This window comes from Dasypus novemcinctus, chromosome 7 (assembly GCF_030445035.2).
Source record: "Dasypus novemcinctus isolate mDasNov1 chromosome 7, mDasNov1.1.hap2, whole genome shotgun sequence".
NCBI classification, from domain to species: domain Eukaryota; kingdom Metazoa; phylum Chordata; class Mammalia; order Cingulata; family Dasypodidae; genus Dasypus; species Dasypus novemcinctus.
The window spans coordinates 77,280,481-77,294,752 of NC_080679.1; the positions used below are offsets into that span (position 1 = coordinate 77,280,481).

General features: G+C 36.7%; 1 protein-coding gene across 1 annotated transcript in view; it reads left to right on the forward strand.

Moving 5' to 3' along the window:
* Window positions 1-14,272, forward strand: part of TLK1 (tousled like kinase 1) — a 141,849-nt gene that overhangs the window by 87,631 nt on the left and 39,946 nt on the right. Inside the window, exons 9-11 of the mRNA XM_058300657.1 lie at window positions 3,076-3,186; window positions 3,304-3,440; window positions 6,807-6,995. Of these exons, the coding sequence (XP_058156640.1) occupies window positions 3,076-3,186; window positions 3,304-3,440; window positions 6,807-6,995 (437 nt within the window). The remainder of the gene's footprint in view (window positions 1-3,075; window positions 3,187-3,303; window positions 3,441-6,806; window positions 6,996-14,272) is intronic.

Consider the following 14,272-nt stretch of genomic DNA (forward strand, 5'->3'; position numbering starts at 1 on the left):
TGGGACCTCCCATATGGAAGGCAGGCACTCAACCACATGAGCCACATTCACTCCCTTAGTGTAAATTATAAATCTCTTTACAATTGACTTTTAAGAAGAGTGGAATGAATAGGGTTTCATTTTAATTCCTTTCTATGTGGATAATTAGTTGCCCAACCCCATTTAACAGAAAGTTCATTCTTAGCCAGCTCAATCATATAATCTAGTTTACATATACGTGGGGACTATTTTTGGGTTCCTTTTCCATGTTCCATTGTTCATCTTTTTTCTTTTTTATCACTTAGGAATTGTCCTTGGCTTTTAGGAATAGATAATGTAAATACCAGTACTTTAAATGAAATAATAAGTTTGGTTTTTTTGAGAGAAAAACAGAAGTGGGCAGCCCAGATATGATGGCTCCACAGTGTCATATTTGGCACTTCAGTTTATCTGCTCCCTTATTCTCATTGTGGCTTCCATCTTGAAAGTCACATTTACATCCATAATATCTGTTCGAGTCACAAGTATTTCTGTTCTCCAAACAGAAAACAGGAAGAGGAGAGGAAAAACAAATAGAGCAACACTCTGTGTGTAGCCTTCTTGGATATCCCATTGAACCACTTCTGCTCACATGTTATTGACCCCATCCTGAGCTGCAAGGGAAGCTGGGAAGTGTGGTCATTTCATCCCAGAAAAAAACATTAAGGTTCCATTTTTAAGAAAGTGGAACAATATGGATTTGGGTGACCACAAATATTGAAGCTTATATTAAATCTCAATGTATGGTTGAATACATATCTGGTTTTTTTTTGGAAAAAAATAAAGAGTTTTCGGCCCTTTTCAGTCTTAGAGACATTTTAGTATCAATTTTTCAAGACTGTCTCTCTCTCACACACACAATATTTTCTCCATGAGATTTTCTACATCTTTTGTTAGGTTTATTCTTGGATACTTTATTATTTCTTTTAAATATAAATGTTTATTTTTTTTTAAACCAATACTGAGTTGTACATTTGTTTTTTTTTTCCCCCAAATTATACATTCCCCCCCCAAAAATGGCTCCCTCGTCTGTCTGCTCATTGTCTGCTCCCTGTCTCTGCTTGTTGTGTAGATTGTTGTCTGCTTGTCTTCTTTAGGAGGCACTAAGAACTAAACCCAGGACCTCCCATATGGGAGGCAGGCACCCAACTGCTTCAGCCACATTTGCTTCCTGTATAATTTTTTAAAATATATTTTCTTGCTATTTCCAGTATATAGAAATGACTTTGATTTCTGTATTGTATCCAGCCATCTTGCTAAACTGCCTCCCCTTACCCCCAAGGTGGCTCCCTTGTCTGTTTGCTTGTTTTTGCTAGTTGTTTGCACTCACCATCTGTTCGTTGTCTGCCTGCTCTTTCATTAGGAAGCACCAGGAACCAAATGTAGGACCTCCCATGTGGGAGTTGGGCAACCAACTGGTTGCCACATCCACTCCCTTAAAGTGCCTTTTAATTTCTGATGATTCTTCTGCAGATTCCTTTGGATTTTCTTTGTAGGTGATCATATCTACAAATAATGACCTTTTTGTTCTTTCTTAACCCTCACAACTTTTATTTTAGGCCTTTTTGGTCTGATCAAACGTTTAGTACTGTGTTAAGTAGTAGTGGTAATACTAGGCATCCTTGTATTATTTTTGGCTTTATAAAGAAGTTTCCAACATTTCACCATTAAAATATGTTTGGTAGATGCCCATTATTAAGTTGAGGTAATAGCTTTCTATTTCAGTTTTGCTAGGATTTTATTGAAGGTCTGTTGGTGTTAAAATTCTGCTGCTTTTCTGAAAATCTCTTCTTCCTTGAAAACAGTTTTATTGGGTATATAATTTCAGGTTGACAGTTACATTCTCTGAACACTTTGAGGATATTATGCTATTACTTTGGCTTCCATTGTTGCTGATAAGTACCTCCATGTTGGGCCTAGATGGGTGGTTTTTAAAGTATAGTCCCCAACCAGAAGTATCAGCACTACTGGGGAACTTGTTGGAAGTAAAGATGTTCAGACACACATATCCCAACCCCCACCCATGATTTACTGAATCAGAGTATTCTGGGGATGGGGTCTAGCAATCTTTTAACGAACCCTCCAGGTGATTTTGTTGCCACTGTAGTAACTAGCCAGGGTTTTCTAGGGAAACAGAATTGACAGGCAATACCTGTAAGTATTATGAGGTTTTTATAAAATTGTCTCATGTTACTGTGGGATACATAAGTCTAAATTCTGTAGGGCAGGCTGCAAGCTGGGAATTCCAATGAAGGTCCTCTATGAATTCCCCAGGAGCAGCTGGCTGGCCGAAGTAAAGATGAAAATTGTCTTCTGACTGCTGAAATAATCACTTCTCCTTTTAAGGACTTCAGCTGGTTGATTGTAGATGTAATCAGTCATAGATGCAATCAATTTAAATTTAAGTTGACAAAATATCCTTCCAGTAACTGTTAGCTAGGCTAGTGCTTGCTTGACCAGACTACCAGGCACCATTACCTGGGGAAGTTGACACATGAGCCTAACTATCACAGGCTTCTTCCCTGATCATGAGTATTTACAAAGTGAACAAAATTGGTATCCTATTGCCAAAAAAGAATGGCAGGGTTAGTTAATTATTGGATGGGCAACTGTGTAATCTACAGGTTTAATGGAGAAAAAAAAATTATCACTAGATGAAAGAGAACTCATTTATTTTTTAAGTGTTAGACACTTTATATACCATATTTCATTTTATTTAGGTGAGGTAGATCTTTTTGTCCCTATTTTGGAAATAAGAAAACTGGGCTTAGATTCAGATAAATTATTTAATGTAGTCAAGGCTACATTACTTAAAGTGTGGATTTGAGTCCAGGGAATATGGATCCAAATTCCATGTATTTTCTTTTACACAACTAATCAACATTAATCAGTACTACCATCCCATGGGAAGTTCTTTCATTCCTAGTATCATACTCAGATATTTAAACTTACTAATGCTTTCTCTTTATATCATTTATTCAGAACATTAAAAATTTCCTAAATGTTTCATTTACACATAAATTCTATACCTTTTGTATTTTCTACTCATGTTTATAGGCTAACTGTGATCTCAGACGGCAGATAGATGAACAACAAAAATTACTTGAAAAATACAAAGAACGATTAAATAAGTGCATATCAATGAGCAAGAAGCTTCTTATTGAAAAGGTAAGTTAAAAATTCAGTAATTTCTCCCTTTCCCTTCACCAACCCCTTTCCCTTTATAAGCTTTGAAAATTTAAATGAATAAATTTGAGTGATGATTTTTTTTCCTTCTCCTTTCAGAGTACACAAGAAAAACTGTCAAGCAGAGAAAAGAGTATGCAAGACAGGTTACGCCTTGGGCACTTTACAACAGTTAGACATGGTGCTTCATTTACTGAACAATGGACAGATGGTTTTGCATTTCAGAATCTTGTGAAGTTAGTCATTCTTACATTTTTAAAAATTTAGTATTCGTTTAGGTTTCCATTACCTGAAAAGATTTGGATTTGGAATTATGTTCTACATATACAGCTATTATTTGAAATCATAGAATTAGTACAGTTGGAATGAAGATGTAAATAGAGGGGTGTTGAATTATAGTTTTAGCTTTACTGGACTTATTGATTAGCATTCATCTATAGAGTATAATGTATCATTCTAAATGTGACTTTCCAAAGTATTAACTGACCCTGTAGCTATTTAGATGACATTTTGGGAAGAAAACTGTTGAAAATGTAATATTCATTGGAAGATATTTGTTCATATCTTGGGATTTTTCTACTTTATTTTTTTCCCATTCCCCAAACCTTACTTTAGTTATTAATATTTAACACTTGCCTGTTCTCCTATTCCTAAGAAAAAGACAGGAAATTTTTCTCTTCTGCCTCACATACACTCAAAAATCAGCTGAATTGACCATATGGTTTTAGCATTTCTGGGGCAAACTTGAAAACCATGAATTTATTGTTGCCATATTTTCATGACTTCAGGTAGTGATAGGTAAGGTTATGTTGACTGTTTATGTATTAAGGGGACAGGAACAATGCTGTTTCTTTCTTTGCTGGAAAAATTCTAAGAACCTGAAAAGCAAGGGTAATGCCAGCATCTGCATCAGCTTTCCCAGAGTCGATCCAATTATGGAAAATGGAGGGACGGCCTTATTTCTTATCATACCATATACCATTGCTATTTCAAATGCTGGTACCCAGTCTTGCCACACAAAGTGGCCTTCTGCCTGGGAGCTGTTTTCTCCCTCCCAGCAGATTCATTCAGAAAGCTATATTTGATGTTAGTCACACCATTATTAAAGACACTGCTCTTGCCGTGGTGGTGAGTTTGGATTTTAATTGTGTGGGTAATGGGGAGCTGTTAAAGGTTTGTATGTAGTGTATATGTTCAGAATTGAGTTTTAGAAATATAAGTCTGTTGGTAATGTGGAAAAAATACTGGAAATAGGTTAAATTGTTGACAGTTACTATAGAGAGATGGTCCAGATGAAAGATGAGTAGGCTTAAGCTACTTCTTGACAGTGAAAAAATGGAGAGGAGGAGATAGATTTGAGATAGAAGCCATATTATTTTAGTCATTTATGGGCAAGAACCTCTGCTATTAAATTCAGATCTGCAGTAGCCTTAGTAATGAACAAAAAAGAGGGCCTACTGTGTGCTGTTACATATATATACTTTCATATGTAAAGGTGTTTATAATCATTGATATAATCCAAAGTGGTTGGAGGATAAGAAAAATTTAAAAATGAAAATTAGTATTTTAAAAAACAAAAAATAATATTAATAAATAATTTCTAAACTGGATAATCATTCCCAACTAAGCAGTTATTAGCAACTATAACCATTCCAGTAATTCTTTACTTTCCGTAAGTATTTTAATCATTAGATTTATTGCTGTTTATTTTCATTTATAACTTTTGTCTATATTCTAAACTACTTTACAGTTTACCTTTTTAATACATGAAAATTGTTTATATCTACTTCTAAATGAAAGTGAGATTATGTCTTGTTTTACCTTTGTATTCTTGAGATTTTTCTCAACCCTTTTGCTCTTCTACCTAAGTACTTTTTTTAAAAGATTTATTTATTTATTTCTCTCCCCGCCTCGCCCCCCCCCCCCAGTTGTCTGCTCTCTGTGTTCATTTGCTGTGTGTTCTGTGTCCGCTTCCATCCTTATCAGCGGCACCGGGAATCTGTGTTTCTTTTTGTTGGATCATCTTGCTGTGTCAGCACTCCATGTGTGCAGAGCCATTCTTGGGCAAGCTGCACTTTCTTTCACGCTGGGACGCACTCCTTGCACCTGGGGCTACCCCACCCAGGGGACACCCATGCGTGGCACTGTGCACATCAGCGCTGCACATGGACTAGCTCCACACGGGTCAAGGAGGCCCAGGGTTTGAACCGCGGACCTCCCATGTGGTAGGTGGACGCTCTATCCATTGGGCCAGGTCGGCTTCCCCCTAAGTACTTCTTGATTCTTTTACTTCTTGTCTCATTCTACTCTATCTCACAAGAACCGTAAGGCATAGGAACGTGTGTAAAGCCAATTCTGCATCAGTAGAATAGGAACCTAATAGTCTTGGTTGAAATGGGGCTGCAGGTGGGGCGAGTGGGTGATTAAAGCCTTTGACAAGCCTTTTTAAATTTTGGTGGGGGGGCGGGGGGGGGGGGGGGGGGGGAACGGTGAGATAACTTAATAGGGAACTTGGCAACTTTTACAACAAGCTTAAAGGATTGTTTAATGGTATGCTTTTTAAAAACTTCAGCTTTACCTACTGCTTTCCAATTAAATGGATTGGCTTAAAAGTGGAAATTTATCTGCTTACAGTTTTGAGGCTGGGAAAATGTCCAAATTAAGGCATGATCAAGGTTAGTGTACATGTAGTTCCAAACCAGCAAACCTACTTACTTAATAATGCTCTAGTCAAAATGCTACAATCTCCAACCTGTATATTTATTATAAACATGATATCTCTTAGTTTTTAGAATTAGTGAGCTATTTGCAAAATTGTTTAGGTTTTTGAATGAAAAGCATTAATATTTTTACTTGTATTAAGTGCCCATTTTTCAAAGGTATGCTAATATTTCCTGCTGTTTCCTTGTTTCCTTTCTTTAGATTGTCAAAATTCCTTTTTTCTCTCTTAATTTCTTATATTAAGGTCAATTTTTGTTTCCTTTCCAAGTAACTTCCTATTCCCCAAATTTCTTTTTAGCATAAATTTGGAAAATAACACTTTTCATTTTAAATACATATTTGCCTTTCGTAAATTTGTCAACAAATACTCAAGTGATGAGATGCATTGTGTTAATATAAAATCTACCCTATACTTATCGCTGTTAAATCTTTTTAGTTTTTTTAGCTCATTCATTTATTTTTTTATCCAGTAAGTATTTATTGAGTACCTATTATGTGCTTAGCACTGTACTAGATACTAGTTATATAGTAAGAATGTTAAATAGAAAGGATCTCTGTCGTCACGGAAGGATGTGAACAATTACCTGTATTTGTTAGGAATGGGGTTGGGGATGGGGTACAAGGTTACATGAGATTACACGTGGCAGTATATTTTTCCTTAGTTCAGGGAGTTTAAGGAAGGCCTTACCTCACTTAGAAATTGTTTCAAATGAGACCTGGAGGATGTGTTTAGAGTTGATTCAAAGTGGTAGAACTGTAAGGTTACAAATTTGTTTTAGATGATTTTTCATGTTTTTAAAAATGTTAACTGTGAAAAGTAATGGAAGGTTACTGTGCATGCACGTATATATGTATTTGTCTATTTATTTATTTATTCATAGGCAACAAGAATGGGTGAATCAGCAAAGGGAAGATATTGAAAGACAGAGGAAACTTCTAGCCAAACGCAAACCTCCCACAGCCAATAATTCTCAGGCACCTTCTACTAATTCTGAACCAAAACAAAGGAAAAACAAAGCAGTCAACGGAGCAGAAAATGATCCTTTTGTTAGACCAAACTTACCACAACTGTAAGCCTCCATTTATAATTTTCCTTTTTTTAAATTGTTGCTAGTAAGTATGAATGTTAGCAGTGGATGTGATTTATAGTTAAATTAATACTTTAGTAAAAAAAACTGAAGGAACGCAAGATCGAAAATTTAGCTCTAAGTTAAAATAAGCACAAAATATCAGAATTCTACTTTTATAAAATGGAGATTTAGGAAGTTAAGCAAGACTAGAAGTCATTTTTCCATGTCTGAATGGTAAGGTATCAAAGTTTTGATTCTACCAGTTCAGAATTCCCATTAAATGTTCCTTTGTCTGAGAAAATGTTAATTTAAATAATATAATTGACATTTGTTTTCTCAAACTTTGGAAGCAAAATGTTGGTGCTTTATGGGTATTGAATTTTCCCCTTTCTGTTCTTTTTCTTTTCTAAATTTCCTGCATTAATGATGAATTACTCTTTAATTTGAGGGATGAAGAAATTTTTAAAAATAGTTTTATTTTCTGTAATTATTATTGTAGAAAATATGGAAAAGCATAATGAAACAATCTAGACCATGGTCCCATCCAATAGAGAGTACCACTGTTAAAATTTTAATTTGAAGGTGTATCTGAGTTAAATAATATTCCTGTTTTAGAAGAAATTATATAAATCTGTATGAGTAGAAAACAAAAGGTTGAAGATGTAAGAGAAGGTATCAATGGAAGAGATTCCTGATGTAGCAAGGGATGGTATTTTAAGCATGGATGAAAGATTATCTTTCAACAGAGGGGGAAAAAAATAACATCCATATAAAACATCAGACAGCAGCCTTTTGTTCTCTACTGGTTCTTTCCTTTCAAAAAACATGTATAAGCCCTCTTCCATCTTTAGTGTAAAACACACACATATAAAACATTTCTCCCCCAACTATAAATCCCACTAATCTCTATATTCTATCATCCTTGTATCCTTTTCCACCTCACTTTCTCTTCTCTCCTGTCTTAACTGGAATTGTTTTGTTTTTAATTATCTTCTTGATTCTCAATGCTGTAGATATTTGAGTCTTTAATTTACTTGGCAGCATTGAATACTGTTGACTTCTTATTTTTTCCCAAAAGACTGTTGCCTTAGTTTTTTGTTTTTTAATTAATTTTATTTACAAACACTCCATAGCCACCAAACATACATTCCCCTCTCTCTTTCCCCTTATCCCCTGGTAACTTCTAAATTGCCTTAGCTTTTGAGATACCTTGTTCTCCCAATTTTTGTTTTAATTCCTCTGGTTACATCTTCTCATTGTCTTCTATGAACATCACTTACTAATCTATAATGTTTTTAAAGATTTGTCCTAGGCCATCTTATTTCTCACTCTGCATTTTCTCCTTGAGTATTATCTAGTGTCAGGGTTTCAGTCCCCTCATATATGCTGCTGATAAGCAGCAATCTTCTATCTCCATCCCACTTTCTCTTGAGTATCAGATCCTTACATCTCAATCTTGATTGGCATACCTCTCCTTAATTAATATCAATATTTAAATGTCCTGAACCTCTAATGCAACCTGTACAAAACCATATTTACTGTTATCTTTAACATTCCTGTGTGCGCGCACACACTCAAAGCCTTTGCCTTTTGCCTTCCTTGTCTTCTATTGGTGAATACCACAGCCATCCACTTACTCAGTTTTTCATGCCAGAATTCTGAGAGTTACCCTTAACATTTTAGATCTCAAAGCCATTTATTCTTCCTAATCCATTTTTACTGTTTTAGGTTTGTTTTTTTTTTTCATTAGTGAGTAATAATGATCTTATCTTTCAAAAAGCCCTCTCAAAATCTGCTTCCTCCTTCTGGACTACTAATTTTCTTAAGCTATTGTAAATTAAAATTAAAGTATTTGGTTACCAATAGTGAAAACAAGCTAGCAAACAAATAACTTTTTAAAATGTGTATAGTAAATAAATTTTTGTAAATTAGTAAATTTGTTGCTAACAACAAAAAAAAAATTTATGGGTAGATAGGTAGGTGAGTGAGCAGTCATTAAAAGAAGGCCTGTATGAACTTTAACAGATATCAAATCTGGTCACTTATCTAAGTCTCAGTGACACCATCCTAACTCAGGTTACTTTACTGCCATCTCTTATTGGCTTATTGCCTCTCTTCCCTTGCCAAACACATACATTCCAACTTTAGTCTAGTCCTCCAATCTGTTTTAATGGTTGCAGGCAGAGTCATTTTCCAAAAATGGAAATAAAATATCTCCATTTCTTTACTAAATGGGAATCATAAAGTTTATAAACCCTTCCATGGCTCTCCATTGCTTGAATGATATCCAAGTCTTAATTTGGCTTACAAAGCACTTATGATCTGGCTTCTTGTAAATTTCAAATTGAATCCTCAAATTTCGCAATTGACCAGTGTCCCCCCATACCCATATTTCAAACTTTCATACTCCAAACCATTGTCTAACTTCTATTCATCTTTTAAATCCCAAACTAGATATTGCCTCCTGTGAAAGCTTTCCTGACTCCTGAAGGACAGGAATTATTACTTTGAGGTATTGCCATAGTGCCCTGTGTCTCTTCAACCATAACATTACCATCCACTCAGTTATAATGACACTAGAAACCTGAGAGTCATCTTAGTTGTCTCCCTTTCTCTGATTCTCTATGTCTATTTCTGTAACATTTTCAAATCAGTCCTGTTCCGTCTATCTTCATCACCACTGTCTTTGTGTAGGACCTCATGTGTTGTTCTTGCTATTGTTTTTTAACTAACCTAGATTACTGTTTCTCATATATTTTCATGCTTAACCTCTTTCAGTGACTTGCCCCTGTCAAAATAAAACCTCCTCCTCATGATGGCCCTTTCCAAGCCTTCTCATGTATTCTTTAGCGTCATCTCCTAACATCCATCCTGTGTATATTCTATGTTAAATTATCAGTTCTCTAAAACTTTACTTGCTTGTTTTTATACCTTTGTACATCTTGTTCTTTGTCTTTCTCCACTTGTCTTTCCTATTCATCCTTTTTATTAGATTTTTATTTTTTATTTATTTTTCTCTCCCCTTCCCTGCCCTCCCCCCCAGTTGTCTGCTTTCTGTGTCCACTCGCTGTGTGTTCTTCTGTGTCCAGTTGTATTCTTATCAGTGGCATGGGAATCTGTGTTTCTTTTTGTTGCGTCATCTTGTTGTGTCAGCTCTCCGTGTGTGCAGTGCCATTCCTGGGCAGGCTGTACTTTTTTTGCACTTGGTAGCTCTTCTTACGGGGCGTGCTCCTTACGCGTGGGGCTCCCCTATGCAAGGCAAACCCCTGCATGGCACGGCACTCCTTGCACACATCAGCACTGTGTGTAGGCCAGCTCATCACATGGATCAGGAGGCCCTGGGTTTGAACCTTGGACCTCCCGTGTGGTAGGCGGACGCCCTATCCATTGGACCAAATCCGCTTCCCCCTATTCATCCTTTAAGGCTTGAATCAAATAAAAATTTCAGTAGGAAGCCCTCTCTAACCTTTTTTCTTCCCAATTTCTCCTTATTTCCCCTCAGGTTAGGTGCCCATAGGCTTTTGTTTTTTGTTTTTGTTTTTTTCTACCCTTCATCGCCCGCCCATCCCAGTTGTCTGTTCTCTGTGTCCCTTTTGCTGTGTGTTCTTCTTTTTGACTGCTTCTGTTGTTGTTAGCGGCATGGGAATCTCTTTTTTTGTTGTGTCATCTTGCTGCGTCACCTCTCTGTGTGTGTGCCGTGCCATTCCTGGGCAGGCTGAACTTTCTTTCGCGCTGGGCGGCTCTCCTTACGGGGCGCACTCCTTGCATGTGGGGCTCTCCTATGCGGGGGACAACCCTGCGTGGCATGGCACTCCTTGCACGCATCAGCACTGTGCATGGGTCAGCTCCACAGGGGTCAAGGAGGCCCGGGGTTTGAACCGCAGACCTCCCATGTGGTAGACGGACGCCCTAACCACTGGGCCAAGTCTGCTTCCCCATAGGCTTTTGTACATGTCTGTCTCTATTGTATTTATCCCATTATTCTTTCTCTATAGGATCAATATCTAGCACAGCTCCTGGCATATAGAAAGTGGTCGATAAATATAAATTACAGTACATAAACATTTGATTGAATTTCATTTTCTCCTCAGTAGACCATGTTTCTATATTGTCACAAGTGTTTTGCTTTCTACTTGTTTTCCATGATACTAGCAGTCCTTACTGTAGTTTAATGTCATTGTCCTGCCTCATTTTATTAATACATACCATTTTATTTTAATATGTTGGCATAGAACTAAACTTGGAGTCATAGGGCTATCTGTTCTTAGAATGAAAATGGAGTGATAACTACATAGCAGTTTGATTATATCCTAATATATATGCAGATTCAAATAGGGAAAAAAGGCACAGAAGCACTTTTGATTCATGTATGTCATAGTTGGAGATTTTTTTTAGTGCAAATTTTAGCAGCCATATTCCACCACTGTCTTCTAAAAACTTTTAAATCATCATTTAATGATAACTAGGCTTTGGCCTTGTATGCAGAGCATCTAGTATAATTAGAATACAGATCATAAATCCTTAATTTTTTTTTCTGTCAAGAAATTAGCATAGAAAATGAAGTTAATACTATGTAGTGGTTAAGAGTTCAGACTCTGGTGTCCAATAGTTCTGGATTCCAACTCTGACTTTTTCAGACTGTGTTATTTTTTGGTAAGCTATTTCATTTCTTTGAGCCTTTGTTTCCTCATTTGTGAAAGTACCTACAGCCTAGTGTTGAAAAGATGAAATGAGATAATGCATGTAAAGTATGCACATAGTTCCTGGCTCTTAACTTGTTTTTAACTACCAGCAAGATTTAGTCAATTTGGTAAGATAACATAGTGGTTAAAAGCATGGACTCTGGAGCTTAAATTTTTGCTTACTTCTTAACCAGCCATAGGACCCTAAGTGAGTTATTTAACTTCTTCGTATATCTCTAACTTGGAGATAATAATAGTCCATACTCTATTTTCATTTCATTTAATTATTTATTGGGGTTTAAATCTAGTCTTTCTTTGTCCTTTCTATTTATTCTTATCCTGCCTAGTCTCTGTCCCCTGGTCTTTTTTTTTCTTCTTCTTGGTATATTTTTTAAAAATTGATCAGTTTTTTAAAAAATTAAAATTAGAGTCTTTTCCTCTGTTACAAGTATGTGTGTTTACATACATACACGTACATAATCTTATACATCTGTCTATGAGACATCATGCTTGTCTTCAAGTCAGTGTTGATCTAGACTTAACCAATGTATTTACTATTTTTATGAATGCTCTTCATTCATTAGTACATCTCTTATCTTACATTGTATCAGGCAGAGTAAAATTTAGCACCCCCCAATAAATAAATAAATAATTGAAATAAAGTGGCTATTTCATGATTATAACTATAAGACATAATTCTGCTAAACTTTCTGCCACTATTTAACAAGGATCCCTTTTCATCCAGTTTCTAATATTATGTTCCTTGCTTCCTTCTGTGCCCTGACCAGAAGCTCTTTCAGTGTCCCTATTTCTTTTTTTTTTTTTTTTTTTTTTTTAAAGATTTATTTATTTATTTAATTTCCCCCTCTCCCCTGGTTGTCTGTTCTTGGTGTCTATTTTGCTGCGTCTTGTTTCTTTGTCCGCTTCTGTTGTCGTCAGCGGCACGGGAAGTGTGGGCGGCGCCATTCCTGGGCAGGCTGCACTTTCTTTTCATGCTGGGCGGCTTTCCTCACGGGCGCACTCCTTGCGCGTGGGGCTCCCCCACGCGGGGGACACCCCTGTGTGGCACGGCACTCCTTGCGCGCATCAGCACTGCGCATGGCCAGCTCCACACGGGTCAAGGAGGCCCGGGGTTTGAACCGCGGACCTCCCATGTGGTAGACGGACGCCCTAACCACTGGGCCAAAGTCCGTTTCCCCAGTGTCCCTATTTCTACCAATAGTTTGTTCCTAACATTGTAAATGTTTTCTACACCATGCTTCTGAATTCCTTCTGAGTCCTCACTAGCATCTGTATTTCTACTAAAAAGTCTGTTCAAGGGAGTCTACGCTCTTTTTTTTTTTTTTTAACTCATGCTCTTTATATTCGTGTCTGCCCAATTTCCAATTCTAAATCTTTCACATTTTTAAGTATTTGTTACAGGAGTACCCCATCTCCATGTACCAAGATCTGTGGTTCCACATTTATGTTAAACTATTATAGAAACAGGTATTGGGAAGTGGACCTGGCCCAACGAATAGGGCGTCTGCCTACCACTTGTGAGGTCTGTGGTTCAAACCCACGGCCTCTTGACCCGTGTGGAGCTGGCCCATGTGCAGTGCTGACGCACGCAAGGAGTGCCATGCCACGCAGGGGTGTCCCCCACGTAGGGGAACCCCATGGGCAAGGAGTGCGTGCTGTAAGGAGAGCCATTCAGCACGAAAGAAGGTGCAGCCTGCCCAACAATGGCGCTGCACACATTGAGAGCTGACACAACAAGATGACGCAACAAAAAGAAACACAGGTTCCCGGTACCACTGATAAGGATAGAAGCGGTCACAGACAAACACACAGCGAATGGACAGAGAGAGCAGACAACTGGGGGGGGTGGGGAGAGAAGAAAAATAAATAAAAAATAAATCTTAAAAAAAAAAAGAAACAGGTATTTATTATTAAAAACAAAATATACTTTTTTCAGGTATCCATGATCGTAAAATGGTAAGAACTACTACCCTAAAAAAAACTGGTAGCTTCATATTTAGTATTACCTGTAAAATTTGCTTATTAATGCTTAATGTAGTTTTTACTGAATTTTCAAATCAAGAAGAGATAAATTAGTACATATACTTTAACTACTTATTTTGGCACTTAATGGCAGTTTTAGTAATTGTAATCAAAATGCTTTAAGTAAATAGCTAAGTTGTGTTGTTCAAATTTACCTACCATTAATCTTTACTGAGACTTCTATGTGTTTAATATCAGGATTAAAGCTATGAAATAATACTCTACGTCACAGCTGTTTGAAATTAATGAAGTGTCACTGCACTAAGTAAAATTGGGAAGGAAGCATTTGTGTGCACCTGCTTCAGCTATAGGGGTGATATGAATGCTTTATATATGAACCACCGCACACGAATATATTATCAATTAGAAATAAAAGCCCTATTGAAATATGTGTTATTTCATGCTATACCCAACAAAACTTAAACTCAATAAACTAATCATGAAGCTCATTAATTTATCATTAAGTCAAAATAATAGTAATTGAAAACCTACTACCAATTCAAGACAATGAACTGTCTGTCCACCCCTATTGCAATCATTCCAGTCATCTAT